Source organism: Platichthys flesus, chromosome 15 (assembly GCF_949316205.1).
Source record: "Platichthys flesus chromosome 15, fPlaFle2.1, whole genome shotgun sequence".
NCBI classification, from domain to species: Eukaryota; Metazoa; Chordata; class Actinopteri; order Pleuronectiformes; family Pleuronectidae; genus Platichthys; species Platichthys flesus.
This window is the reverse complement of record NC_084959.1, coordinates 18503593-18529757: the sequence shown is the minus strand read 5'-3', so window position 1 is coordinate 18529757 and position 26165 is coordinate 18503593. Positions and strand designations below refer to the sequence as shown.

Here is a 26165-nt window from a genome sequence, read left to right as displayed (position 1 = left end):
CAAATGAAAACATATGAATTCAAATGATAAAACAAACAAAAATTATATGAAAGTACCTTCAGTGAGAATATCACATTGGGCGCACAGCTCTATAGTTGTGATAGTTTTTTTGTTGATTTTTGCCAGAGACATTGAGGAAATATACAGATCCATTTCTTTAAAAAAATGTATAGATCTACCCTTCTGAAATGTGCAAATAAATATAATTCAATTTATTGGAAAGTATTCTATTTGTATGTAGAGTTGGGGAAAACACAACTAAAAGGAGATTTTCCAGAAGAGGTACAAAGTTAGACCAAATATTAACCAAGACAAATCCACAAGTATCTTACATCAATATAACAATTGAAGTTAATGGAGAAAGACCTGACTGGGTAACATCAGCGAATGGTTTCTTAAATGACCGTATTGACAAAAAAAATACATTTTGTGGGAGAGACCAAAGTCCTTCCCGCATTAACTGGTACCCGTATTTATTATATTCTATACAATACGTCACTTTAGTCGCGGCCTTGTGACGTCATCACCAGGGGCCCTGATAGTGTGGAGCCGACAGTGGAGCGTGTGATGTCTCCAGCAGGTTTGAATTAAAACCCCTGTATTGATACTGTTGTTCTCCTGGTGACTCGGTGTCACGTGTGAGCATCGGTCCGTTGTGTGGTTAGAGGATATTTACTGAGCTGAAGCGGTTGTTGGGACGTTACACGCTCCCGCATATTGCCAGGAAGCTAACGTTAGCCAGGCTAGCTCCAGCTTTAAGTTGGTTGTCAGTGCGTTTCAAACAAGTAATGGACAGTTTGTTCCTACACAGTGGGAGACGAGGAGCGGCAGAGGTAACGAGGTGTGATGCTGTCTGTCTCGTGTCAACTCGAGGGGAAAGAACTGTAAATACTAAAGTTCCTCCTTTGAAACTCCTTTGAATGAACTCTAATGTTTGTTCCTCTTCACTCGGCACGTTTCCCTCGCCTCTAAAAGCCAAGCCCACACTCAAGGAGCTTCCATCTCCAGGAGGAATCATCTGCACATATCTCAGCTCTGCTTTGCCTCCATGAGCTAGAGAAGTGCAGTTTAAAACGATGCATGATATTAATCCCTATAATTTTCCCTGAGCCTCTTGATTCAATATTTCTTAGTGCCATTTTAATGTTCTCTTGTGGTGTCTAAGGATTTTCAAAGTTGGTTTTTAGATTACAGCTTGTTTTCATCAGCTTTCACACTCAGTAAAATGAGATGTAATCTTATAATGGAGGATAATTCAGTAATACTTGCCATAGTTTTCCTTGACAAATGTACATTTCTAAGAACCAAACCGATATCCAATTTACTTATACAAGAATTGCCTCTTTATTTAGATTCTTTGAAACTGGAAATATATGCGTATTTGTCATCAACAGTGTCACTTAATTAGAACCCAGACAGATATACATTTGATTTAAATCACATTTTCCTATTATTTACTTTTTTAAATGATTAATGATCATATTTAGTCATTTGTTCTTGGTTGGGTCTGTTGAAGTTGTTAGGTTACTCAGCCAATGTGGAGGAATAGTCCATTAAATTCAGAGGGATGAAGATTTGAGCACCTATAAGTTTATGTTCAATCATGACAACTGAGGATGATGATGATGTGGTCAGAAACTCCTGAATAGATAGAATTGACCATGTGAGATGAGATTTCAAAGAAATAACAATGACCACATTTATGTTTCTGTCTGTAACTACCTTATATGTACATATATGTGACTTATTCTGTGCTGCTGTTGTTCGCAGGTGTAAACATGGATTTGTGGTGTGGTCCGTTGGGTTTGGGCGTGGTAGCGGGACTGGGATGCGGGCTCCTTCTCGGTTGGCACCTTCGAGGACGCTTCGTCCCAGTGTCCAAGAGCCTGATGGAGGCGATGGGGAACGGCGAGGCGAATGTGATGGGAGAAGGAGGCGAGTTCAAGATGGTCCTGGTGGTCCGGAACGACCTGAAGATGGGCAAGGGGAAGGTTGCCGCCCAATGCTCCCACGCTGCCGTGTCGGCGTACAAGCAGGTCCAGCGCAGGAACCCCGAGCTTCTCCAACAGTGGGAGTACTGCGGCCAGCCCAAGGTGGTGCTGAAGGCCCCCGATGAGAACACCCTGATCGATCTGCTGGGTCGCGCCAAAGAATTGGGGCTCCCTGTCAGCCTGATCCAGGACGCAGGACGGACACAAATTGCACCAGGGTCCCGCACTGTGCTGGGTATCGGCCCAGGCCCGGCAGATCTGATTGATACTGTCAGTGGAGAGTTGAAGCTCTACTAGAGTTCCAGCTTCCACCCGTTGGACTCGCACAACAATTCCCTTTGTAGATAAAACTATTTGGAACTTACAGCTGAGCTTTAATGAGTTTTTATTTTTATATATGAAAGAAATCAGTGGACTCTTGGATCAGTAATAACAGCTTCATGTGTGTTTCTTTACTGACTGATCTCTGACATGTGATGAAAACAATGTTATTGTTTATTTCATTAAATATCAGTTATGACCCATAAATAATGTTCTCAATGACAATTCATCTACAAAATAAATTGTGAAATCAGAAAAGTCTCTTCATATTGTAAAGAATTAAAAGCTTATTATAACACTGCAGGTCACTGCATTGCAGCTGTTGAGCCATGTGGATTTTATGTTAATACTGGACGTTTTCTAGATTGTTATAAAACTATGAAATATCTTTTGTGCGCTCATCTGCCCCGTTAGCTACAACTGTGAAATACTTGATTCTCATTGTTACCTCCAACAAGGTGCTTATGTTTTCACTCCTGTCCATTTGTCCATAAGCAAGATTATGCAAAAACTATCTAGAGGACACCAAACCTGGTGGAAGGATACGGTGTGCATTAGGGATGAACCCATTAAATCCAGGTGCAGATCGAAAATGTTTTTGTTCTGTAACAATTAAAAATCAGACGTTGCAGCGGATTTCTCAATAAGAATATTGTATGTAAGTTGACAAAAAAGAAATGGGGATAATTAATGGTGCAGATCCAAATAAAAACCTGAATCTAGAGAATTTAAATGGATTAGAGGTGTCGGCTCTGAGTTTCATTCTAGTCTTAATTCTTGATCTACTTCTATCATCGAAAAGAGGACACATTAAAAATGGTGGCGTCTCGGCAGATTTGAATGGTTTACTTAATTTGTACCATCAGAGGGTGCTAGTACTTTATCTTTATTAGGTTTTATATCATCGTTGAACTTATAATATATATCAGACATTACATAGATTAGACAAACAGGAGGATGTTACAAACACAATCCAAACACCAGAGTGCAGCTCCATCAACGACATTTAAATCTGAATCACATTCTGTTGCTACTGGTTGGAATCAGGAGCATGTTGAAAAACCCACGTTCCTCAAAACATCTGGTGGGAGGGAAACCAGTGAGGTGGTTTTAAGATGCGACCACATCAGTCACTGAGACTGGACTCCACCTGCTGTTGACTTCCATCTGAAAGCTTCACAAAATCAACAGCGTGTTTCCTTTGATCATGTTTGGCTCAGGTCGACTCCCAGCTTCACCTTTGCCTTGTAAATTTGCAGGGTAGGAAAATACCTTGGTTTGGAAATAGTCATCACATTGTTTTGTATGATGGTACTTTGGACTACAAACACGATACAAACTCTATGCACTCTACAGCCGCTGACATCACTTCCCTGTTTTCGGGAGACACACAATAGTATATTCAAAACACAACCAGACTGTTCTTGACAAACAAGAAGCCTTTATTGTTAAGTGGAAAACAAAACTGCTGTTTCATTCATTATGATCCTGATACTGCACAATCAAGTATCTTAAGTGCACAATTTCAATCTAAGGTAATTTAGATAAGAATATAAGCTCAAGGGAGTTAATGATTGATTTCTTGTATACACGCAAGCCTTTAATAAAAACTTCAAATTACCACAAGTCTGTGATACTGTTTGTGAAGATGATGAGCGGGTTGAACTGAAAAAGCTAAAGGCGACACTCGACAGGATGTGAGGAGCATTATGTTTGACAAAATCTCTCCTGCACCCTCAATAACAGATATCCAGCAGAAACAAACTGCAGCATAAAGAGGCGGCATGGGGCGTGTTTGTCAAACAGGTCTGCAGTACCTCCTGAGATGGAATGGTCCCATGTTCGAGTTTAAAGCACATGGCGATCGGACTGCAGATTTGTTTGGAGAGTCCTGCATAGGCTTTGCCGGAAAGAAAGAACCTTTCCTGAAAATCGTATGTAAAATACTCTCGGAATTTTGTCAAGAATTTACCCCGGAGTGTGAGTTTGGGGGACTTGACAGGTACGACGTAGTGTTTCAGGACTGTGGTCAATGGAAGCGGCAGTCTTATGTTCAAATATAGAAGAACACGGCAGCAGTTTGTGTGTCTGAATATACAATAATTAAATGCATTTTACAGTCGGACAGAAGAAGCTGCTCACACACACAAAAGGAAAAAGAGGTTCTACATTAATTTCTTCTCACTACAGAGTGCAAATCAGATGCTTCACAACAGACCTTTTTTTTTTTTTTTTTTTAACTCGAAGAGGACTAGCTCTTCTCACAATACCCCCTGTTGTACATAAACCATTTCGCAATCAAATAAAATAAACAAAAGAAAAAAGAATCTAGTCAACCCGGAATGTGAGAAATTAATCTTTTTGATTCAATCTTTTCTTTGACGACAAATAAAACTGAGTCCTTCATGACAGTTTAAAATTGGAAAAAAAGGTTTATCGGTATTATCCCGAGCTCCCTGCAGAGGGCAGAGAAACAGAAATGGTCTGGTGAAGGACTGTGGGAGATGGATGGATGGTCGCTCCGGCCTACATGTGGAGAGGGGGGGATGGGGGCTTTACATGCTGTAGCCGAAGCCAGGCTGAGCGGCCGGCTGAACGTATCCTGCAGGTGCCTGGTAGCTGTAGCCGTAGGCTTGCTGAGGGGGCACAGGAACGGTGGGACCCGCCGTCAGCATCAGCTGTGGTGTGCCTACAATGGGTCAGACATGGAAAACATTTCAGATTTAATAAAAGTACATTGTCAACATCTTATTCGTTTTTCAGCTGTGAGACCATAAAGCAGCAAATAGAATGGCATTCAGTGCAGAGCACACAGTCTCCTAAATGTGCCAGACACTGAATCATCTATTTTATGGCTCAGTGGGGTCACCTGATATCATTATAATCACCTTCTAAAGTGATCTTGAGAACAACCTGATGTTATAAGCCAAGAAATAAACGTGCGCGATGCAATGTGATCTGTGTCCTGATCCTGATGTTTGGTTTGACCACAGGTGAGGAGGATAGTGAGTAATGCAAGAGTCAACCCCCCACAGAGTTTTGTTGGAATAGGTGGGAATCAAGCAGAGAAATGTCATATTTCTATATCCAGAAACATTTTCAACATTTTTTCATCAGCTGATGACACACCAACAAAGGCATAATTAAAAAAATGCTATGTTTAATAGTATATAACTCATAATAAATCATTAAAGAAAAACTTAGTTTCTCACGGATATTTAATACTATAGAGAAACATTTTTTTTTCTGATAATAAAATGTCATCGTGTGCAACTGGTTTATTGAAAGCAGACTGTAGTGCCTGTTCAGCACAGTGCGATGATGAGCTGGTGAATATCAATGATGGTGAACAGAACATATAGTAGATGTCATTACCGTAGACGATGGGTTGCGTCTCTGTTGCCTGCTCCTCCTCTTTCCTTACGGACTCTGAGGTTTCTAGATTATCTACCTGCAAGGAGAAGAAACAGGTGCCTTTAGGACAAAGCCACACTAATGTTACAAGGAAACAACAGACTGAAGAAGTTCAAACATAAAAACAGCTATGTGTACAGTACATTTGCCAATCTATGTGAATTTCACTGAGAAGCACGATAAAATGAAACTCGACAGAATACAACGTGAGTAGACCAGAACTATTTGCTTTTGTATATGATTTTCACACTTTATACACAGAATGCAGATATCCATACACCTTGTACTGAACAGCAGCAGTAACATAAAGTTCAACTGATCATGTTCATTCCTTATGTTAGATTCATCTGGTCGCTGACTGACAGAGAGAAAACCCCCACTAGGGAATTCTTTAAAAACAAACAGAGGACGTCTTCAGGCAGCAAATCAGATGCAGCAGCAAACGTACACAGCCGTCCTCAGTGGGAAGCAGCAGCGTGTGGATGCAGATTTTCTTTCTACAGTTCAAAGTCAGAGCTCACTCAGCACAGTGCACTTAAATGCATGTATTTGTCATTCATTTTTGCCATGCCTCTTTTTGATGAACAGCAGATTATTTCTGTTCTCTGCACAGCTTCAACAGGCTTAAGCTTCACGATCCCATGCTCTGTGTGTTACAGCGCTGGCTGCAAATAGCTGGCTGCAGCACGGAGATGGGGAGGAGGAGGAGGAGGGAGAGCGAGGTTAGTCTCGTGCCGGCTGCTCATTACTGGTTAAAGGTTTCTAAAGCAAACCAGGCACAACCAACAGGCTCCTTTTACATGTTACGCATGCTTGTTCCAGTTAGTGAAAATTAAGTCAAACCATCAAAATACATCAACAAAAACAAACACACAGCTGTATATTGTGTGGTGTCATTGACTGTGAGGAAACAAAGTAAAGTTAAAGAGAATTTGTAATACTTGTTGAAGCTGATCCACTTTTTGGCAGCAAATAAAGAATAAAGTCAGAATGTAAAATAACCAAGATTTAAGCAATTAATTCTGCATTTTCTCCATCAACCTAGCTGGATGGCCAACATATTTGATTTGAACTTATAATTGAATACGTGTTGCTGCCTGCTTCTACTTTACAACAAAGGGAAGACTAATGTTACTAAACATGCACCTTCTAATCTGATGCAAAGTCAGTGACTAGCTTTCAATTGTTTCTCACTAAGAAACAGATGCATGTCTTTTCTCTTGTGATATTGCCTCCTTAAAACACCATCTTATTCCTCATCCATAAGTTACTTCTCTCTCACGTCAGCACTCTTCTTTCAGTCTAGTCCCTGTACCTGTCACTCAATCTGTTGCATGTGAGAAAGACGTGGGAAACACTGATCTATATTTAGATATATGGTAAAAAAAAACGGTATCTAGAACGAGGCATTGCGAATACTGTGCATCAGCCTGAAAGATGTCTCAGAGACTGTGGAAGTGAGAGTGTAATGCGTGGTATAGCTAAAACCATGCACACTCAAGGCTGCAGTCTTCAAAGCTCAATACTACTAGCTTTTAACTTTCACCTGTCCTGTAACTGCATCAACCTGGAAGAGAAGAGGTGCAGCATAGTAGAAGAAAATTAAAATAATTTCCCCCATAAAGGAAACTGGTTAAGAAGGAAGACTAGCAGAAAGCCATCATGAAATATTTGAAGCTTATTGAAAATAAAGTGTGGGTGAGAATTTTCTGATTGTTTGTGGATATTTACATCGGCTTTGTTCGACTCTGACCAGATGACAGCATTTTTTACATTTAAATTAAAAACATTTAATTCCCAGTTCACTTAACTCCAGCCTGAAAAGAACGCAGCTGACCCACCTTGCTGAGGTATTCCCTCATGACCTGAATGAAGTATGGCATAGAAAAGTCCATGATGTTGTGCCTCCAGGCGGTCTCCAGAACCACGTCAGGCCGCAGCAGGTCATAGCAGGTAAACAGGCAGGCGGCGAAACACTCCCTCTTGTTCTCCATGAGGAACCAGGACAGCAGCTCCTCTGCCAGCTCTGTGTCCTTGGACTCGGATGCATACTGCATGGCATCCTGCAGGGGAGACAGGAGAGCACAGACAGATTTTGAAATAGTCTCAAGTCAATCATAGCAGTTCATCTGAAATATAAGTGGAGATGATTGAATCATGATGGGAAAAAGAAAGTTGAAAAGCACCTTATAGAGTTTATCCTTCTTGCAGAGTTCCACACTCTGTTTCCAGCGGTTATTGCCCTTGAAGAGGTAGGCGGCGATTCGCCTGAACTCAATCAGCTCGTGCTTCTCCAAGCGCTGGGCCAGCGAGATGTTGTCAAAGTTGTCGTAGGCATCTATTGATGTTCTCAGTGCCTAACAGGAGAGACATAAACAGTAAATTAAATGAGGGTTGAATTTGGGAGATAGAATAAGATTTGATTCAATAGCATGGTCCTGCCTCTTACCTGATAGTCCTCCTCGATGATGAAGAGATTGTTAAGTGCTTCATTGACTGATTTGTTGTTGTGGCTCTGTACTGACCGCAGGTATGGTTTGACCAGAGGCAGCTGTTTCACCTGTGAACATGGAGTACAATCATAATATCCATCCTGGCAATCATAGAACATCTCCATCATATTCCTTTATCATTATCAGAGTGTATTGATGTGTACCTTGCTGAAGAAGTTGACAGCACGGGAATGGTCCAGTCTGGGAGAAAGCACTATGAGCAAATCATTCAGTAACAAGGGCTTAAACTCCAGATAGAACTGGGTGGCTTTGTAGTACAGCTCCACGTTGGCCACCTACACAGGGTTCAAAGAGGGAAAGAGAATTATTTTAAGATGATTAACACTGGATCAGGACATATAGTGCAACATGAGACATGATGCTGATTATAACTTTGCAGTATAGCAGCCTTTTATAATGTAATAATATAAGTAATAATACATAAATTCACAGTTGAACTGAAGAGAACAGACGCAAGTCACAAGAAATCCCTGTTTTACATTTTACATTAGTGTCATTTCAACTGAAAAGATGAATACAATCAGTATTTAACAGATTTAACAAACAAATAAATCTGTGATATCAAACTGTACCTTTGTGATGATGTCTTTGAACTGTCCCTCCTTCCAGGCGTCTGATGGGTGGTTCATCATGGTGATGATGGCGTTGTCGAACTCCTCATACTTGTCGTAGAGGAAGACCAGCTCGGCCCACAGGTGCGCCTGCTCTGCTGCTCTCAGAACTTTTGGAATGTTAACTCTGGACCAAAAGAGCTCAAGATGCTCTCTCATTTTCTGGGGCTTGAACTTGGAGTAGAGGATGGCCAGCTCTGTGAACATTCCCATGTGAGCGCGCTCCAGGCCCAGGGCGGCTTCCAGCATTGTGATCAGCTCCTCAAAGTAACCACGGTCCTGAAAGAGAGGGGAGAGGATTTTGGATTTGGTAAATGTGCGTTTATGTATGTGGACTAAGTTTTTTATAGTAGCTCAAAATAAGGCCTTGATTTCCTGCTTACTTGGTAGTAGTTGATCAGCTCCTCCAGCTCATCAGCGTGAACCACAATGTGGAGACCGCACATCTGGGCCAGTCTGAACTCCTTTCCATCCACGCAGGCGAAGCACACCTCTTTCCAGGTGCGGGTGCTGTTGGCCTTACGGGCGCCGTCCACTGCAGCCTGGTACTCCCCAAGGTGCACGAGGGTCGAAGCCAGACGGCCAAAGTTGGACACATTGTTGTACAGCAGCTTTGCGGCATCATACATTTTCTCATCATAGCAGCGATCACCGACCTGTGGGACAGATTAAATAAAGATTTACTGTGTCAAGGTGTTGACCTGACAGCTGGTTCACAGAGTCTGGTGGGAGAGTGAGACTAACCTGCTGGATGTGAGCATTGTTGGGTCCATTAATAAACTCTTCCAGCTCTGCCAGGCGATTGGTTTTGGCCAAAGCAAAGATAAGTTCTGTTTCAACGTAGGACTCGCGGGCCTTCTTACGAGCCATCTGAAGGAATTTGACCAAGTCCTCCCAGTTACCTGAAACACATGGACAGTAACATCAAGATTTGTTTCCACATGAATCCACCTCTTTTTTTGGGTAGATGTGGAATACTACCTTGACTGCATTGTGCGCCAATACTAACTTTCAGCAAATACCTCTGTACAATAAACTCCAAAAAAAAGCTGATGTGTTCCATATTGATTTAAATTCATGCGGCAATTGAATAAAAAAAAACTCTGCTTCAGTTCATAGTGATTGATGAGGTCACTATAAGTTCTCTCCTTACCACTTTTGTCAGCAGCCTGCACCACCTCCATGTACGCAGAGGGGTCATCAGCTTTGATGTAGGAGTCGATGGCCTCCTTCACTAGGCCTTGCTGTAGCTGAGCCTTAGCCAGCTGGCTCCACACAGCTGGCTCATTGCAGCGTTCTGCAAACTCATAGGCCCGGTCCAGGTTGCCAATATGCTCGATCAGCACCTAAAGAGGAAAAAAGAATCAACACTTTAACCAATCAATAAGTTATTGGTCTAGCTGTATAAGAGATAATGACCGACCTGCACAGCAGAGGTGTTGACGTCAAACTTCTTGAAAATGGCAAAGGCCTCCTCAAAGAGCTCATTGCTGATGGCGATGTTTGCGATATCAGGAGCGTCATAGTTGTCTAGCCTGCTGATGTACTCCATCACACGAGTGCGGTCAGCTTTGATAGCGGTCAGGATCAGCAGATTCTGCAGATTTCTGTGAGAGTGAGAAGACACAGAACTTTAGCACACTTTCATTTGGGGATTCTGGACAACAGTGAAAACGTTGATATGTCAATGCTACATACCTGTGTTCACTGAAGACGGAGTTGTCCAATACAATCTTCTCCAGCAGCTCAATGAGCTCATTCGGTAAATCTGCGGTCATGAAGGCCTTGACTGTGACTGACACCTCCTCTGGGTCCTGGGTTTCTGACAGTGCTGTTTGCACAACCTGAGAGCAGGTACAAGGGATCACAAGTTTAGAAAAGCATAAGGCTCAAATAATGACTGAGATGAAACTTGCCCTGAGTTTAGTTTACTTGGTCAATGAGTGGTCTTCTGAAGGGGTTGGTCTCGAGCAGCACGCTAGCCCACAGCTCGGGATCTTTGCGACGGACCAAATAGCGAGAAAGGCTCTTGAACAGGGAGTTCTCATTGCAGACCTGATGAGGAAGAAAAACATAATTAAATACAATAGCAAAGGCAGTTAAATGCAGCACATAACACATATTTAGAGGCCATAACAACGGTTCATCCTCACATTGATCAGCTCCTGGTCACACTGTCCTCTTTCATAGGCCACACAGGCCAGGTGGGGGTCTCTCTTCTCGCAGTACTTTCCCACCACACGGCTGTCATAGAATGGGTTTTCCCGCAGGAAGCGTTCTGGGTTGTTGTTGCTGTCGATGTAGATCTTGGCGAGGGCATTGTGGGTGGCTGGCTCTTCGCAGCCTTCATGGATACGAGACTCCAGCCATGGCAGCAGCAGCTTCAGTCTGTGAGACAAAGAGTTTCACAGTACAAGTCAGATCCTATTTGGGACAATGGATAGCCATCCACTTTGGGATCAGTATTTGTTTCAATGCCTTTAATTTAGATTACTGTAATTTATCAATTCTTGAACTTTAAAACCATTGTCATCACAACATGTATAGATCTGAAACATTCACATGGAGCAGTGGAGCACCTGTTTCTCTTTTCAACCTCAGCGACCAGTTCATCAGTGGAAAACTGTCCCCTGACGACCAGGATGAGACTCTTAATGACATCCTCGGAGCAGTCCACGTCCAACAGACCACCAACCACAACAGGCAGGCGGCTAGGGTTCACCTGGAACACAATCACTCTCATTTAGCTTATGCCTGTAATTTAAGGATGGTGTGTAATAGTAATTTCTGTGTTTTTTGCAGTGAGCCTCACCTTCTGAACATAGATCTCAATGTACTTCTGCAGGTTGTTGCGATACAGGTAGAGGACCAGGTCATGGACAAAGTCGAAACGGTCACAAACGATGATGAGCGGCAGCTGGTCGGTGAGTTTGGCTTCCTGTTCGCCACAAAGAGCGGAGGGGGAGTATCAGCAAGATATGGTACCCAACACAAAAACCACTACAAGAGTGACAAACATCAGCCAAACTTGATGCACCACAGGAAACTCGTAGTTCAATTATGACTCGTTTCTGTATAATGGATTTTCAAGGTGCATTTTCCGGGTAAATCTACCTTCAAATACACAATACAATGTCAAAGGGGGAAACAAAGTAATAGGTTTGCCACTACAACAAACTGATGGCACACTTCACAGGCTAGAGGAGGATTGATGTAAACTAATGTGTATCACATTAGAACGAGACCTCTAAGTGCCCTAAAGCAGCTTTCTTTCTCATGAGGAGGACAGCTGCGAGTTGCCAGGTCACCATCAGGTAGCACTGATCACTAGTCCTCTATCCTACAATGCACTGGAATGCATTGCCATCCACACTCATACAGGATTAACAAACTGGGATTGTGCACCATTTTGAATATTACCCAAGAACATGCTGCACGGACTAGAGACTCTGTTACAGGACGACGCACTGACCACACAGACATCTTGAATGTCCTTAAACTTCTCAATATGGAGCATATGCTCCTAACTTGTCCATCAGTCACACAGAAAACATTCAGCACTATGTTGTATGCCAAGAAACTTGTTACACCCCAGTGGGTGTATGGATTGCAGTGTATGAGCAAATAGTGCATGTCTGCATACAAATCCCAGTTTCAATCCTGTCCCTAGAGTTAAGGATCAAGGATGAAAAAAACAGGAGAGGTTTGGTTCTGTGAGCAGGATAGATTTACCTTATACATGTCCTGCCATTCAAAAGACAAAGGAGAAAAGCACAAAAGATAATTGACTGCCATCAGGACGGTTGGCTGAACATTTTTAACCAATACAGGCTTATTGCTGTAGATCTGCTTGTAATAATGGTAGTCATTTCTAATCTGTGGGAAGTGTTAATCTGTTAAAACTGTCTTTTAATAACATGTAGCATTTAAAAGGTTATATATAAGATATTCACTTCCAATAGATGTTGCTTGATGGATGAATGAAAAGCATTGTTAGCCACATCTTGACCCTCCCTTCCTTTTCTTGGCATGGTGTTGCAGTGTTGCAAAGCCCCTTAAAACGGCCCAGAAACACACAATCGAAACTGAGTAAAGTTACAGTGTGTACAGGCGAGATAAAAAGACAAACCAGGTCAGACTTGGCCTGCTAGAATCCACTCTCACCAGGCCTGCACAATATATCCGGTTAGCATATCTAGCATCAGTAGCATAGCTGTGCCATGCTGTGTTATAAGTACTGTACAGAAAGGTAGCAAAAAAATTGCGAGTCCACCAGAATGTCATGTTTGATCATAGCTGGAGAATTCTCACTTCATAAACATGGGAAGGCCAACGATATCACAGTGAGGGACTAACGCACACCTGTACATGCACTAATAGGAGCATGCTTGCAAAGCCCTGATCACAACACACTCAGAGGGAGTGTGACTTTCTTCTCTTCTCAGGATGCCATTACATAACTGTGTTTATACAACAAACAGTTGTTGGCTCCTAGATCATATACAAATAGCCTTTAAAGATAAATTAGGAGCTATGAGATGTGATATGAATTAAAGCAGACTGGAACTGAGGAAGACAGAAGAAAGCAGTAGTTGTTGTGATGTTGCGTCAGATTTACCTTGAGGAAGTTTTTGACGCGCTCGGGGTCGTAGCAGTTGCTCTCTCGACAGATCCTCTCCACCTCTTTTATCTGGCCTGTCTTGCAAGCGGCCTGGATGTATTTGAAGTGAACTTCAGGGTCCTGACTGAAGTTCACAATAGAGCCCAGGAAGTAGAACAAACCTGAGACAAAAAAAAAAGGTCCATTTAAAAAAAAGACTCACACAACATGCAAGACATCAGCTCCCGTCAATCTAATGACAGCATTACAGATACACTAATACATACTGAAGGTTTTTATAAAGATCAGTTCTAAGTGTGAGTGATAAGAAAAGAGTAGAGGGGCAGAGTCACTTGTTGACCAGCAGGGCCAGCAGGGCCAGGCGGGGGCCACCCTGATACAGTAAAGGCTAAAGATGCAGCACAATAGTCTAAACTGAATTAATGTGGAGAGCACGGACCACTGTTGTAGATTGACTGTTGTAGTCCAATTTTTGAATTGAAACCTTACTTTGTAAATTACAGCACACGTGAAGATGCCTGCCTCTAGTAGCCACATAGCAATACAAAAATGAATCCTGTATAGACATAAAATTATTTGATGCGTCGATAATCGTTTTGTCATTGAATCGTAGCCCTCTGAATCGAAAGGTGCCTGGAGATTCCCACCTCTAACCTTTCAGCTATGGTATTTTATTAATAGTATAAGTGGCAATAAATCACCTCCTGGACATTGTGTACAATCTAATGATTGTCCTGCTTCTCCTGTGACCTAGTTGTGTAATTGATAGCTGGGGAACATCTATCTTAGTACATGGGCAGGAGGGTATGGAGATAATGTCTGAATAACTAAGAGATAAGTCAAATGTTAATCTAATATCTGGCTGTAGACAGGAATATGGAGGTTAATTGTCCCATTTTACAAACCATTATATTGCTACTATTCAATACTTTGTCTCTCTGACTGACCAAGCATGCACTCTTATCTTCTGAATTGCAGACTACATAAAAAAAAAAAAAAAGTTTAAATATCAAATGAAGCAGTATGCTTTCATTAAATCTGTGATCTCACCTTCAAAGCTCTTGAATGACTCAAAGAGCTCAGTGAGAGACTGTGTGCTGAGCTGCTCGTGGTACTTGGAAGCCACCTGGACACAGATCTGCAGGTTCTGGCGGATGTTGGCCGACAGCATTGCCCTGAGGCACTCCAGAGAGTCTTCGACTGACAGGGAGCCAAAGAAGTTCACCAGCCACTGAGAGTCCAGGATGAAATTTTATTTTATTTCGTTGGTTGTGCAATATGTACAAAAAATATAAATATATATTTGCTTCCAGTTTTGATTAAATTATCCTAAGTTGGTGAGTGTAGCCTACCTCTGGGTTGAGCAGGTGTGTGTGCACAACAGCGCGCTTGATGTCGTACAGGTCAGTGTAGTGCTCCAGCGCCCTTTGCAGGAGTCCAGCCTTCTCACACAGCTGGGCGATGTGGGGACGATCGTAGTTGGTGAACATTTGGTTACCTAGGATAGCATCAGCAACCTGCACGCATGACATAAAGAAACAGAAAAGTTCTCATAAATGATTTCTCAGTTTTATTCATTGAATTCCTTTCAGTAAAGTATGTGCACGTGTCTACCTGTGGAGCATGCATGAGGTTCATCTCCAGCAGCCGAGTCTGCAGTGGTCCTTCTGAGGGTCTGTTGTTCTTCAACGCGTCCAGGAGGAATGACGTGCACTGCTGGATCAGGTTGTACTCCATGAACACATCCACGATCTAGACAGATATAGAAACACATTGTTAAACCAAGATTGTGCAACTGTTACAACCCTTCCTTTGTACTAAATAAAGTACTACCTCACTATTGTTAATAGTAAACAATAGTCCTACTGCAGTCTCCTACTGTTATGCCGCACTGACATTTTTTAACTTCTCTAAAACACCAGTTACAATGTAAAGTAAAAGTTGGCTGACGACAACACATTTCCTCTTCCAACGCTCGAGGACAGCCTCTGATGCAATGTGTGTTATTCTTAAGTCTTTTACCTGCCAGTACAGCACTTTAGGCAATACAGAGCGCTGTGTCAGCAGATGACATTTGCAGTGCAGAGAGTCTGCAGTGGCAGGAAGCAAAGGAAGAGGTGCAGTTCCTATATATTGAAGGATTGCTGAGGTTCACAGATGCTGGCATGCCATGTGACTTAGTCAAATTCCTTACTTCAAACTTGGGATATGCAGAGGTCACAAAGTTTACTTTTCTTCAGATAATTATAGCCTGAACGCACCTAAACCTCAAAAACTACAACCATAGTTTCTGCAACAGTTGTTAAACTCACACAACATTCTTCATAAGCTTTAATAAGAATAAGGTAGAAATGTTGAGTTCTTAAAGAGAGACCTCTTCCACTCTGCGTTACATAATTAAAATGAAAGCCAACATCCGTTTATTTATAATTTTGAAATCCCTGCTCCCTTCCTCTGACCTGTGTGATGTCAGCCAGCGGCTCTTCATCCTGAACAAGCATCTGGGCAAACTGCAGTCCTTGTTCTGGGTTGATCCTCATAACATTCCTCAGCAGGAAGATCCAGTCTGGAGTGTAGCCCACCTGGAGAAAAAATGTAAAAAATCCAGCAATAAGTGCTCTTATTCTTTTGTACTGACCTCACACAAACACACACACATTTAAGTGAGGTTTTTTTCTAGTCTGGATTCATTTTTGCACACTGTGTTTTCTCTGTGCACTTCGGAATTCTTGGAAAATCCAAACTACAAGTGCTCAAATACTATCTGAGCCAGACAGACGTACCTTCTTGGCGTACAGGACGATCTTGGGGAACTGACCAGTCTCTGCAAAACACTGAATGACTTTGTTTGGGACGTTGGCCCTCAGGTAGACACTGAGAGCCAAGGTAGGATCCACTGCCTTCACCAGGTCACCAAGTTCCTCTGAGCACTCCAACTGAAAAGTAAGACAAGTAACATCAGCACTGGAACAAAACAAACTACAATGAATGCCCTGTGCTTCTATACCTCCATCAACAGACCTTTACTGAAATATAATGAGAAATTTCCTAAAATGAGAATTGAGATGTCATGAGGCTAAAAACATGTTTTGTGAGGCCACCGGAACCTTGCCATCTGTCCACCAAAATAAGTGTATGTATATACCAAATTTGAAGAAATTCCTTCAAGGCGTTCTTGAGATATATCATTTACTAGAACGGGACAGACAACACAACAATATAATGCCTCCAGCCACCGTCTATCGCAGGTACAGAGGCTTAACACGCTTTAAAACCCATCTCTTTAAAAAGGCTCCAATAATGTAGAAAGTGCAATATCAATACTTTGAAGGTATCAAAATAAATCCAGGTCTCAATCTATAGGAAAGTGGACACAGTGTGTATTTAAAAGCTGAAAGAACAGGCAGGACCACCTAAAGGTTGCGATGACTATACAGTCACCACTCTCAGCCATGTCAGCCAACTCTTTTTTTATTGTTTGAGCTTAATTGATAACACAAGATCAGGTGGTTATATGCAGCATGTTAAAGAACAGAATGCCAAGTGTATGAATGTATGTTTAAAAAAATATATATAAATATATATACACTTATATACAAATTACTATTATACATATATGTTAAAATTATCAAATGAGTGACCATTCAAAAAAATCTCAGCCCCGGGAAAAAAAAATCTGAGCAGGAAGGCACTTTGAACCACCAGAACATTTCTGAGGGAAACTTCACAAACTCCTTACATAACAAGGATCTCAGATGATCCAAGATAATAGAAAATGTAAACAAATAGGCACCTCAGGAAGAGCCTCTTCCTGTGAGTGGAGGCAGAGATGGAGGCTGATCTACAATACCTTGTCTTCCTTCAGCCACTTCTCCAGAAGTTGCTTTCGCCCCTGCTGCAGGACGGGCCTGCAGAGCTCCAGGGACTCAAACTTGTTGAGTTGGCCCTGGTCCAACAGGATACCAAAGTACTGGAGCAAGGGGGAGGTCTGGCCTGGCTGGGTCGGAACACTCTGGAAGCGACGGATGGTGTCTGGGGTACGAAGGATACCCTGAGGGGGGAAAGGTCAACTGAGGGTAAGAATAGATCTGAACAACTGATTAAAGTTCGATCAGTACATTTGTGTTCAGACTATAACCGAGACCTGTTGATTAATCCAATGCAAACAGGATGAGTACCTTTGGTGCATTGGCAGCTACTTTAGCAGCCTCAGAGAAGTTGCCAGCAGCAAAAAGGTTGTTGAACTTGCGCGCAAAGAGCTCTTCAGCACCGGCGAGGTTGTTGCGAACAGCTAGGCGGAGAGCCAGGTCTGGATTCTGCAGGACGTTGGTGATGTAGGGTATGATGTTCTCCTCTTCCACACACACGGACAGCACCTGTGTTAAGGGGGAATATAGAGACTGATTTAGTAAAGTGCATTAGGGACCAGAGAAGGGAGACACTAAGTAATCATGCTGCCAGATTTTACCCCCACCCACCATTTTTGCAAAACACTGATGGGGAAGTATTGCTTTCTGGAATGTAAAAGAGCTTCTGAGGCTTCTGATCCATACTTCTATGTTTTCCTGAGAAAACGGTGGCTTCAAACTAAAACCTTCTCTGTCCTGACAAGCGTTTCGGCTCTGTATTAGTTTTTATGGCCAGTGTAAAATTAGGAAAAGACAACAGGGTCAGCAATTGATTATCCATGTGGCCGAATACACTGGTAGCTGAGGCTAGCGTAGGTTCTCTTCTTCTGGAAGAGAGTCATGTGATAACTCGATTAACCTCTGTCTGGCCTTTGGTTGTGGCTGCTGAATACAAATGTATTATTAGTAGGTCAGTGTAACGCATGGCTTTTGTAAGTCGTTCGGCAACACAGAGAGAGAGAGAGAAAGGGGAACAAGTCAAATAAAAGAGCAGGATGGAGGAAAGGGGAGGGGGTGGTGGTGAAGGAGAAAGACTACCCGTGTTGGCCCCTCTACAAACAAGCCCAGCAGGTCAGTACCCCAGCTTTTAACACCAGTGAATAGACCTCATTCTTCCAGCCACTAAAGCAGGGTCACTTACGATAATGTAAGTGGACTAATTGAAGGGGGCTTAGATAAAAGATGGATAGAAAACATGGAGTCGCAATTCTGTTCTAATCATGCAGATGTTGTGAATGCAAGGGGGAGGATTCAGTATCTTAAAAATTAAAAAGGACAACAAAGAATTCAGGATGAAGGTCTATGTCTGATAAGGTGGAGATTTGATTGGATGAGAAGACCAGCACTAAGAGGATTACGCGGCACCAGGCTGTGCTTCCCACTTCACGTAATGTGGTAAATTGGTTGTGCGCCCTTTTTTCCTTTCTTGCTCTGTCGCTTTCTCTCACTCCTCTGGTTTATACGAGCGGTTCTTCACTTGTATGCTGCCCGCTGGGAGTCATGGTAGAAGAGATCCTGATGGTCAAACTCAAACTAACAAAAAGGCTAAAAGAACATGTCAATCCGTGACTTCGACATCTTGAGCAGGGTTGTGACTGTGGTTAACCACCATTTACTTCTGTAAAAGTTTCTGACCAATTCCACACATTTGATGGTTACTACTGTTTGTGAAACAGAATGATTTATTGTCAGATTGTCTGTTTACCATTAACTAAAGACTGAAAACTTAATAAACCTAATAAATGTTAATGTGCAAACACAACCTAATACGAATTTAAAACTACCATTATATCATCCTTTATCAGAAGCGTATATATCTGAATATTCAGCCCTTTTCTTCACTATTGTGTTTGTCCAATCAAACCAAAACAAATAAATATTAGACAGTTTCTTATTATTTATTTAGTTTTACTTTACGCAAGCCAGTTGACCAAAGACAGAGGCATATTAGAAGAAATGTATGATAAAAGCAATGTTGTGTGAATTTCTTGTTATAAATTTCCCAATATAGTTGTTACCTAACCCACTCAACTGGAGGCACTGTGAAGCCTAGACGTAGACACTGCCTCTGTGTATGTGTGTGCACACAATGTCAGTACACACATACACACTTCACTGTCATGGCATACATCGAGATCCGTCACTGCTTCAGATCAGCTTTCCTCTCTTCACTCAATAATTCATGGGGTGTGTGTGGCCTGGCTTGAACATTATTCATCAGCTGGCTGGATCCAGTTCTCCTCTCTGGTTCAGCTTAACAAAGCAGTAAGACACAGACCTATCCCCTCTCTCTGAGTGAAACACTACACTTTGGATTATTTATAATGCCTCCTGGCAAAGACTGGCCCGACTGATGTTGACAGGTAAACAAGAAGACAATCTTATTACAACTGCTGATGTTTGAAGTTGTGCTCGTCAACAATTATTAACCTGTGTCAGATTTGTTGGACAATGTTGACATGAGTAAAAGATAATAAAGAAATGTTTTTTCCTTGGAAGAATATTTGGTTTCATTTTACTTTGACATTAAAAATACTGAGCAGCCGTACTAAAGAGCATTGTACTTTCCCCCCCCAAGCATAGGACGGGCACTGGTTGAAATTTGTACCTGTCCTTTCCTGTTGACCCCAATGATACCAGAGGTGGCCTCATGTGGAGCGGTGACAAAGATGGTCTCTCCACTGATGCGGTTCATGTAGATGCAGGTGCCGGTCTCCAAGTCATACAAGTGGATGTAGCCATATTTGGTAATAAGGAAAACCACATCTTGCTTGGAGCTTATCTGTCAAGGAAGAGACAAAAATGCATATTATATCTGTTAATACTATTTCGATTAAAATAAAAACAATGAAAAAACCTCATAAGCATATGCTCTGTTTCTTTCAAGCTGAAATAAGGATTTTTTTTTTACATCAACATAAACCACCCAAAAGGGTTTTCCAAAGACAAACTGGGACCAATACAGAACCGAAGATTGAGTAATTAGTTTACAATAAGTAAATAGATTTATCCTTAGGAACAGATCATCACGGTGTCCCTAAAACCATTGACTGTAAAAATGTGTTGTGAGGGAACACAAATACTCTGTATAATTTACATGTTTTATGTATATTCTAAGAATAGCAGATGATTTTGCTTTGCCTGAGCAACCTGCCAAACTATGAAAACATACCTGCATGGCCACAGGGAAGTCATTCTGGGCTTCTGGAGGAAAGAACACATCCACTGCTTTCTTTGGAAATGGCTGGTTGGCAGTTGGTGGAGTTCCCACTTCTATGATATGCAACTGTGTCCGAGAGAGAAATAACAAGTGAGAAACTTTCACATTAGGATTTTCTATAAGAAATCCAAAATCCATGTATTTCCCCATTATGTAATTAACACCAGTTACCTTTCCTCCAGCTTGGCCTCTGACAGCAAAGCAGAACAAAGTAGACTCCTCCGAATTTCCCTCCATCTTGAACTGAGCAAAGCTGGCTGCATGGCCTTCGATGGGCTGAGACACTTTTCTGTCAACAGAGTAGAGCTGCATGGCTCCCACCACCCGATTTTGCTGTAAAAAGACAAAGCAGTTTACATACAAATGTGAAAAACAAACTGGTTAAGCAATGCTTAATATAAAGCTGCTGAGTTACTTAGGTTGCTTAAGCTTTCAGACATGTACTGAACTCAACAGGTCCCCAGTATTTTTTCTGGAGGAGGTGCATGTGTGAACGCAAAAGTCAGAGTGAGAATCTCCGGATTATCTGACGACTTTCTCTGCCTGGCCTACCACTATAAAGTCCGTAGAAAGTCAGATGATTTTGTGTAAGAACACAGCAGGGGCTGCCCTGCTGGATTCACTATGAACATTAGGGGGTTGATGAGTCTTTTAACAACCTACGGATTCAAAGAACATCCCGCTACGTTGTACATGTGTGAAAGGAGATCTTTCAATTCTCCAGACTCTACTCAAAGGTCAGGTTTGAAAACAGCTTTACTGTTTGTAAAGAATGTTTGAAAGGTTACTAAACCATTGAAATTGCAATGTTTGGTATTAAATCAGAAGAGATGAGCAGAAATGTACCTGGGCTGAGATGCCGATGAGCAGGAGCCATTTCTGCTTAGCGTCAGTGCGGTAGTTGATGATCTGGCAGCCTGCCAGGCTGGAGTGGCGGTCAAAGACTTTCACAGGCTGCGAGTCACCCTCCATGCTCCAGTGGTAGACGGCAGTGTCAGTCACAAGTGCAACTGTGTTAAGGGAGATCCACTTCCAGAAGGTAACATCGTCCGTCATGGTGTGTGCCTTCATCTTGCTCTTCATCTCAATATTGAAAATCTGAAGGGTTTTGGAGGCTAGAGTAGGGGGAGCGATGGGGCGGGAGCCAGGCCCCAGAAGAATGTTATAGATTCTGACAGGATGTCTACATACACACACACAGACACGCTCATTGGAAAAGAGAACCCATCAAATTTAAATAGAAGGGAGATTCAAATTTGAAACATCAGTAGTCATGGCACAGAGCTCATCAGGCAATGACAAGGCCATGACCGATGGATCGTGGATACCAAACATGCTGTAGTCGAAAATTGTGTCATGTAGTGAAGAGCAGTGAGACAGGCACAGAACAAATACCCGTAAAATATAGTTTTGACCTCATTGGAGGCTTCACCAGGTGTCACTGTTTCAATGATGTGTACTCAAGCAAGTCAATTTTTTTACACACTATAGGTAAATTACAAATTGAAATGCCAATAAGAACACAACTATAGTGTTGCCCAATAACAGATGCATGTTGAAATATAAGTAAATTAAAAATAGTTATTCTCAATGTGTATTAACTTGTGCTCCTGTGAGAGTGAGAACAACTACATATAGCCCTCCCTAGCACAGGTCATAACTTCAAAGAATATAGATAGATAATTTAAATGAACTAACCACAGGTCCTGAAAGATTATTTATAAATGTACTTAGTATGTGTCATGAATCATTATGTCCGACTACTTGGCCCACCCCATCAAATGAACAGCCCTCAGAGAGAAACAAAGAATACAGAGGGTAGAAGGGAGAAATAAACAACTCACAAAGAAAGCCAACACACCTGCATCTGAGCCAATTTGGCAAAAAGGTGGAATACGACATTTAAGAGACACATGGAGGCACAATTAAGGGGCACAGGTGTCACAGAAATGGTTTCCAATCATGATTATGGTTGATTTTCTACAGTTGCTGATCAATGTTTTGTGACGTCTTGATCCCAGACGAGAGACTAAATGTTTAAAAAAGGTTCACTCACCTGATTTGTTTTATTTTTGTTTGTTTTATTAGTTTGGGTAAAATTTGTGAAATAAGGCTCCATTATTAAGCAGTGTGACTTCCTTGTTTGTTCATTATTCAATACTCATTAAGAAAGGAGAAAAAAAAGCAACGACCAATGCGTTAGCACGTCTGTCAAAATCATTTTGCCATTACTAAGCCATGGAATCAGAGAACTATAAGCGGTGTGAAAAATGGAGCAGCAGCAGCCAAATTGTAGCAAGCAAAGGGATTTTTCATTGAATAATCATTGGTTTTTGGAGGTGATGGGATGTGTGTACTCGCACTGCCTCCATCCTTCAGGCATGATGGTTACATGATAAGGTCAGGGCTACATACTGTGTCATATGACAAGGTTGGCTGAGAAGCGTCATTATGGTAGACTGAGCAGGGAAGACAGTGGGGGGTGGAAGGAGGGAGGAGGGATCTATGCTGAAGCCACGATGTATAATTAGTGAGGAACAGACCGGTAGTACAGCCTGAGCCAAGATTAATGAGACACTACACACAGATACCTGTTTCATTGAACTACCAGTTCCCATAAGGACAAATTCATGTTTGCTGTACATGAAGAGGGGTGTGCCTTGATTAAGGGTAACTGGTTTTCGTGAGAAGCTTTTTCTGATGTGTCCTAACCAGAAGAGGATCCATTTAATTTGAACTTTGGTAATCAGTGTTTTATTTTTGGGGCAAAAAGATAATAAATTTGAACAAAAAATAACAAACTGAAGGCAAAAAGCCATTGTGTAACATTTAACTAGGCAGTATAGTGTTAAGTAATGCCACTATTGTAAAGCTCAAGCCTCTAAGTCACATGGTTGTCAGCATTATGCTACTATAAAAGTACAGCACAATTTACAACTGCACATTGTACCACTTCCTCAGTAGAGGACTTTCAGAAAGAAAGGACAACTTTGTTCTTATTCATTTTAACAGGGGGAGAGGCTAGGACAAGTGTTTGGCTCTTTAAATGTTATTTCACCAGTTGGAGGGGGAAGAGGCCACACAGACAGATGGACACATAAGGGTGTTGGGATCTGCAGCTCCTTAACTCTCAATAGTGACCAAATCTAAACCTTTTCTCATTTTTCTAACAAGCAAACTTCAAAGTCTCTTCCTAACCCAGTCCCCTCCTGATCTGAAACTACATGGCTCCTCAATGGTGGAATGAGCTCCATATCGACATCCGGACATCAGAAAGTTTACACATCTGTCGCCGAAAGTTAAAAACATACCTCTTCCAACTATTCCTTGAATAAAAACAATACTAACAACTTTTTGAAACTAACACTTTAGTAGCACTTAAATGGCACTTACTTATAGCACTTATAGCAGTAATTTTGCTTTATTTTGAAGAAATTGTCAATTTCTTGATTCTTGTTTTCCTGGGTCTATACCCTCAGGGTTGAATGCACTTATTGTAAGTCGCCTTGGATAAAAGCGTCAGCTAAATGAAATGTAATGTAATGTATGTAACATGTAACAACAGATTTGAGTAATTACAACTTCACAGAGATGGAGGAAGACATGAATTTCAAAATGGAAATGAGAAGGAAAGTGAATTAGAATGAAATATATTTTGCCCATGGTATCACCGCATTTAAAATGGGTTCTCAATCACTTGTGCATACAATAAAAATAATGGAATGCCGGAAGGCTGTAAGGCTGTGAAAGCTAAATCCTGTTACAAAGAAATATTTTCAATGACAAAGATTTAGAAAAACTTTAGTCATGGTATATCTAATTATTGTGTATACTTATTGGGATCCGTTCAGTTGTGTGACTTGTCCTTAAATACCGTCTTGTAAACAGGATTTCACTTCCACAATGAAGTAGTTAAATTTCAACTCACCGTCTGCAAACACATAAGAAAGCAGTAAAGTAAACAAAAACAAACAAAGAAAAGACAAAAACAAAAACAATAAAAAAGTCAAACAATCATGGATGCTGAACGAAAAGGATAAATATACTCTATTTTGAATATTTACACACTAATGTTTCGAAAAGATCCAGTAAAAGTACAGAAAAACAGCTGGATGTGTATGGACATAACTAGATGGAAAGCATTTAATAATAATCTCAATTATAAAATAAACAATATAGTCATATTGAACAAATTTGTCTGAACAGTGAACATCCGAGTTAAAATATCACGTTGAAGTATATGATGTAGTTATAAATATAATTTAGCACTAATCCAAAGAAATTTGGCTTCGGTGATGCCAAAACCCTGACGTACCTTTGAGCGCAATGACCTTGCTGGCTGGATTCATGATGGCGCTGTCAGCTGAGATGGGCCTGCGGATAGGTGTATTTGGGTCGGCCATGTCAATGATCACCACCTGAGACTGCTCGCCCACCTTCTCCCGCACACAGATAAACTTGTCCGACTCCATCGTGAGTGTGCTGAAGCCGATGTTGGCTGGATTGATCCCTAAGTTTTGGAGCTATGAGAAAGGAAGGAAATAAAACAGGTTAGTTTTTAAATACAGAATATGATTTGCGAAAAATGGATGACCGCAATGAGATCACATTCTTCGTGCCACAAACTCTCCTTCAGGCTGTTATTTGAGATGAGGTAGATAATTTCCGTTGCACTTCAAATTAGTTCAGTATTTATCAAGAGGAGCCAGGGCAACAACAGTAGGTTTCAGCAGGTTGTGAGTTCCACTTGTTAATATTGTGCATAGCAATGATGATTTCAACAGTTCAATTAATTTAAATTCCTGCTGTTGACCAAACAACAATAGTGTTCAATAAGAAGGCACTGACTCTACTCAGCTGCTTTGCAATACCACAGCCTATCAGATGTCCTTGCAGCTCTGAGCAGCTCTTTGGACACATGGAGCTCATCACAACAGGCAGAGATATGGACTGGGTGGAGTACTCATCCAAGTTCTCAAAGAATGGGCCAGGGAGGACACCACAACCGTATTACACAACACTCTAGTCATGCTGCAGTCCGACTGCCATCAACTTTTCAACTCTGACTTTGAGCCGCTCATTGTATTTGGTTCAGAGGCAGTTTGTCAAGACAACATGTAGCACTTTTACTGCAATAAGACAACATCTGTCGTTACAATCACTTGGGCCTTATGATGTTGTGTGTGATATAAACCAAAGGAAATGAAACGCTGATGCAATGAAACAGAAATTAAACCAGAGTTCAGAAGTGTAGCCTCAGTTTAATGTGATGTGGTGTCCCAGCACAACAAACAGTGTGATACAGGAAATTATCTTGTGAGAAAAGCTGAAGACTGTAGGGGCACTGCTTTGCAGCACAAAATACCAGCAAGCTCTGCAGCCAAGATTACTGCCATGGCTGGAAACAGGGCATCCTGCCTGCTTCACAGAAACTGACACAGTACTACCTGCTTAAGGCAGCCAAACGGGATGGATGTGCCAGAACAGCTCTGAGAAGTAGTCAAGACTGATACAAGAACAAACCATCCATCATTTTTACAAAATTGGAATATGACATTAAATCATA

At 41.6% G+C, this 26165-nt stretch overlaps 2 protein-coding genes across 5 annotated transcripts in view; one reads left to right on the top strand and one right to left on the bottom strand.

Moving 5' to 3' along the window:
- The first annotated feature begins 495 nt into the window (after positions 1 to 495).
- On the top strand, positions 496 to 3045 carry ptrh2 (peptidyl-tRNA hydrolase 2). Of its 4 annotated transcripts, none has more exons than XM_062406646.1 (2): positions 496 to 580; positions 1771 to 3045. In XM_062406646.1, exons 1-2 carry the CDS (start codon positions 568 to 570, stop codon positions 2286 to 2288), a joined length of 531 nt encoding a protein of 176 aa, XP_062262630.1. In that variant the 5' UTR covers positions 496 to 567; the 3' UTR covers positions 2289 to 3045. The 4 variants fall into 4 exon arrangements, with proteins under 4 accessions (XP_062262630.1, XP_062262631.1, XP_062262632.1 ...); XM_062406647.1 differs by lacking the exon at positions 496 to 580 and adding an exon at positions 590 to 833; XM_062406648.1 differs by lacking the exon at positions 496 to 580 and adding an exon at positions 590 to 841.
- A 132-nt stretch (positions 3046 to 3177) lies between these two features.
- Positions 3178 to 26165, bottom strand: part of cltca (clathrin, heavy chain a (Hc)) — a 30214-nt gene continuing 7226 nt past the window's right edge. Inside the window, exons 2-31 of the mRNA XM_062406650.1 lie at positions 24915 to 25122; positions 24528 to 24530; positions 21446 to 21714; positions 20771 to 20932; positions 20552 to 20665; positions 19988 to 20161; positions 17650 to 17847; positions 17322 to 17522; positions 16255 to 16407; positions 15931 to 16053; positions 15086 to 15223; positions 14824 to 14988; positions 14522 to 14702; positions 13469 to 13632; positions 11663 to 11788; positions 11430 to 11572; positions 11004 to 11238; positions 10783 to 10905; positions 10549 to 10694; positions 10274 to 10457; positions 10004 to 10196; positions 9595 to 9752; positions 9234 to 9506; positions 8812 to 9129; positions 8383 to 8514; positions 8176 to 8286; positions 7913 to 8083; positions 7568 to 7789; positions 5688 to 5763; positions 3178 to 5001 (exon numbers count right to left, since the gene is read on the bottom strand). Of these exons, the coding sequence (XP_062262634.1) occupies positions 4868 to 5001; positions 5688 to 5763; positions 7568 to 7789; positions 7913 to 8083; positions 8176 to 8286; positions 8383 to 8514; positions 8812 to 9129; positions 9234 to 9506; positions 9595 to 9752; positions 10004 to 10196; positions 10274 to 10457; positions 10549 to 10694; positions 10783 to 10905; positions 11004 to 11238; positions 11430 to 11572; positions 11663 to 11788; positions 13469 to 13632; positions 14522 to 14702; positions 14824 to 14988; positions 15086 to 15223; positions 15931 to 16053; positions 16255 to 16407; positions 17322 to 17522; positions 17650 to 17847; positions 19988 to 20161; positions 20552 to 20665; positions 20771 to 20932; positions 21446 to 21714; positions 24528 to 24530; positions 24915 to 25122 (4998 nt within the window). The 3' untranslated portion in view covers positions 3178 to 4867. The remainder of the gene's footprint in view (positions 5002 to 5687; positions 5764 to 7567; positions 7790 to 7912; positions 8084 to 8175; positions 8287 to 8382; positions 8515 to 8811; positions 9130 to 9233; positions 9507 to 9594; positions 9753 to 10003; positions 10197 to 10273; positions 10458 to 10548; positions 10695 to 10782; positions 10906 to 11003; positions 11239 to 11429; positions 11573 to 11662; positions 11789 to 13468; positions 13633 to 14521; positions 14703 to 14823; positions 14989 to 15085; positions 15224 to 15930; positions 16054 to 16254; positions 16408 to 17321; positions 17523 to 17649; positions 17848 to 19987; positions 20162 to 20551; positions 20666 to 20770; positions 20933 to 21445; positions 21715 to 24527; positions 24531 to 24914; positions 25123 to 26165) is intronic.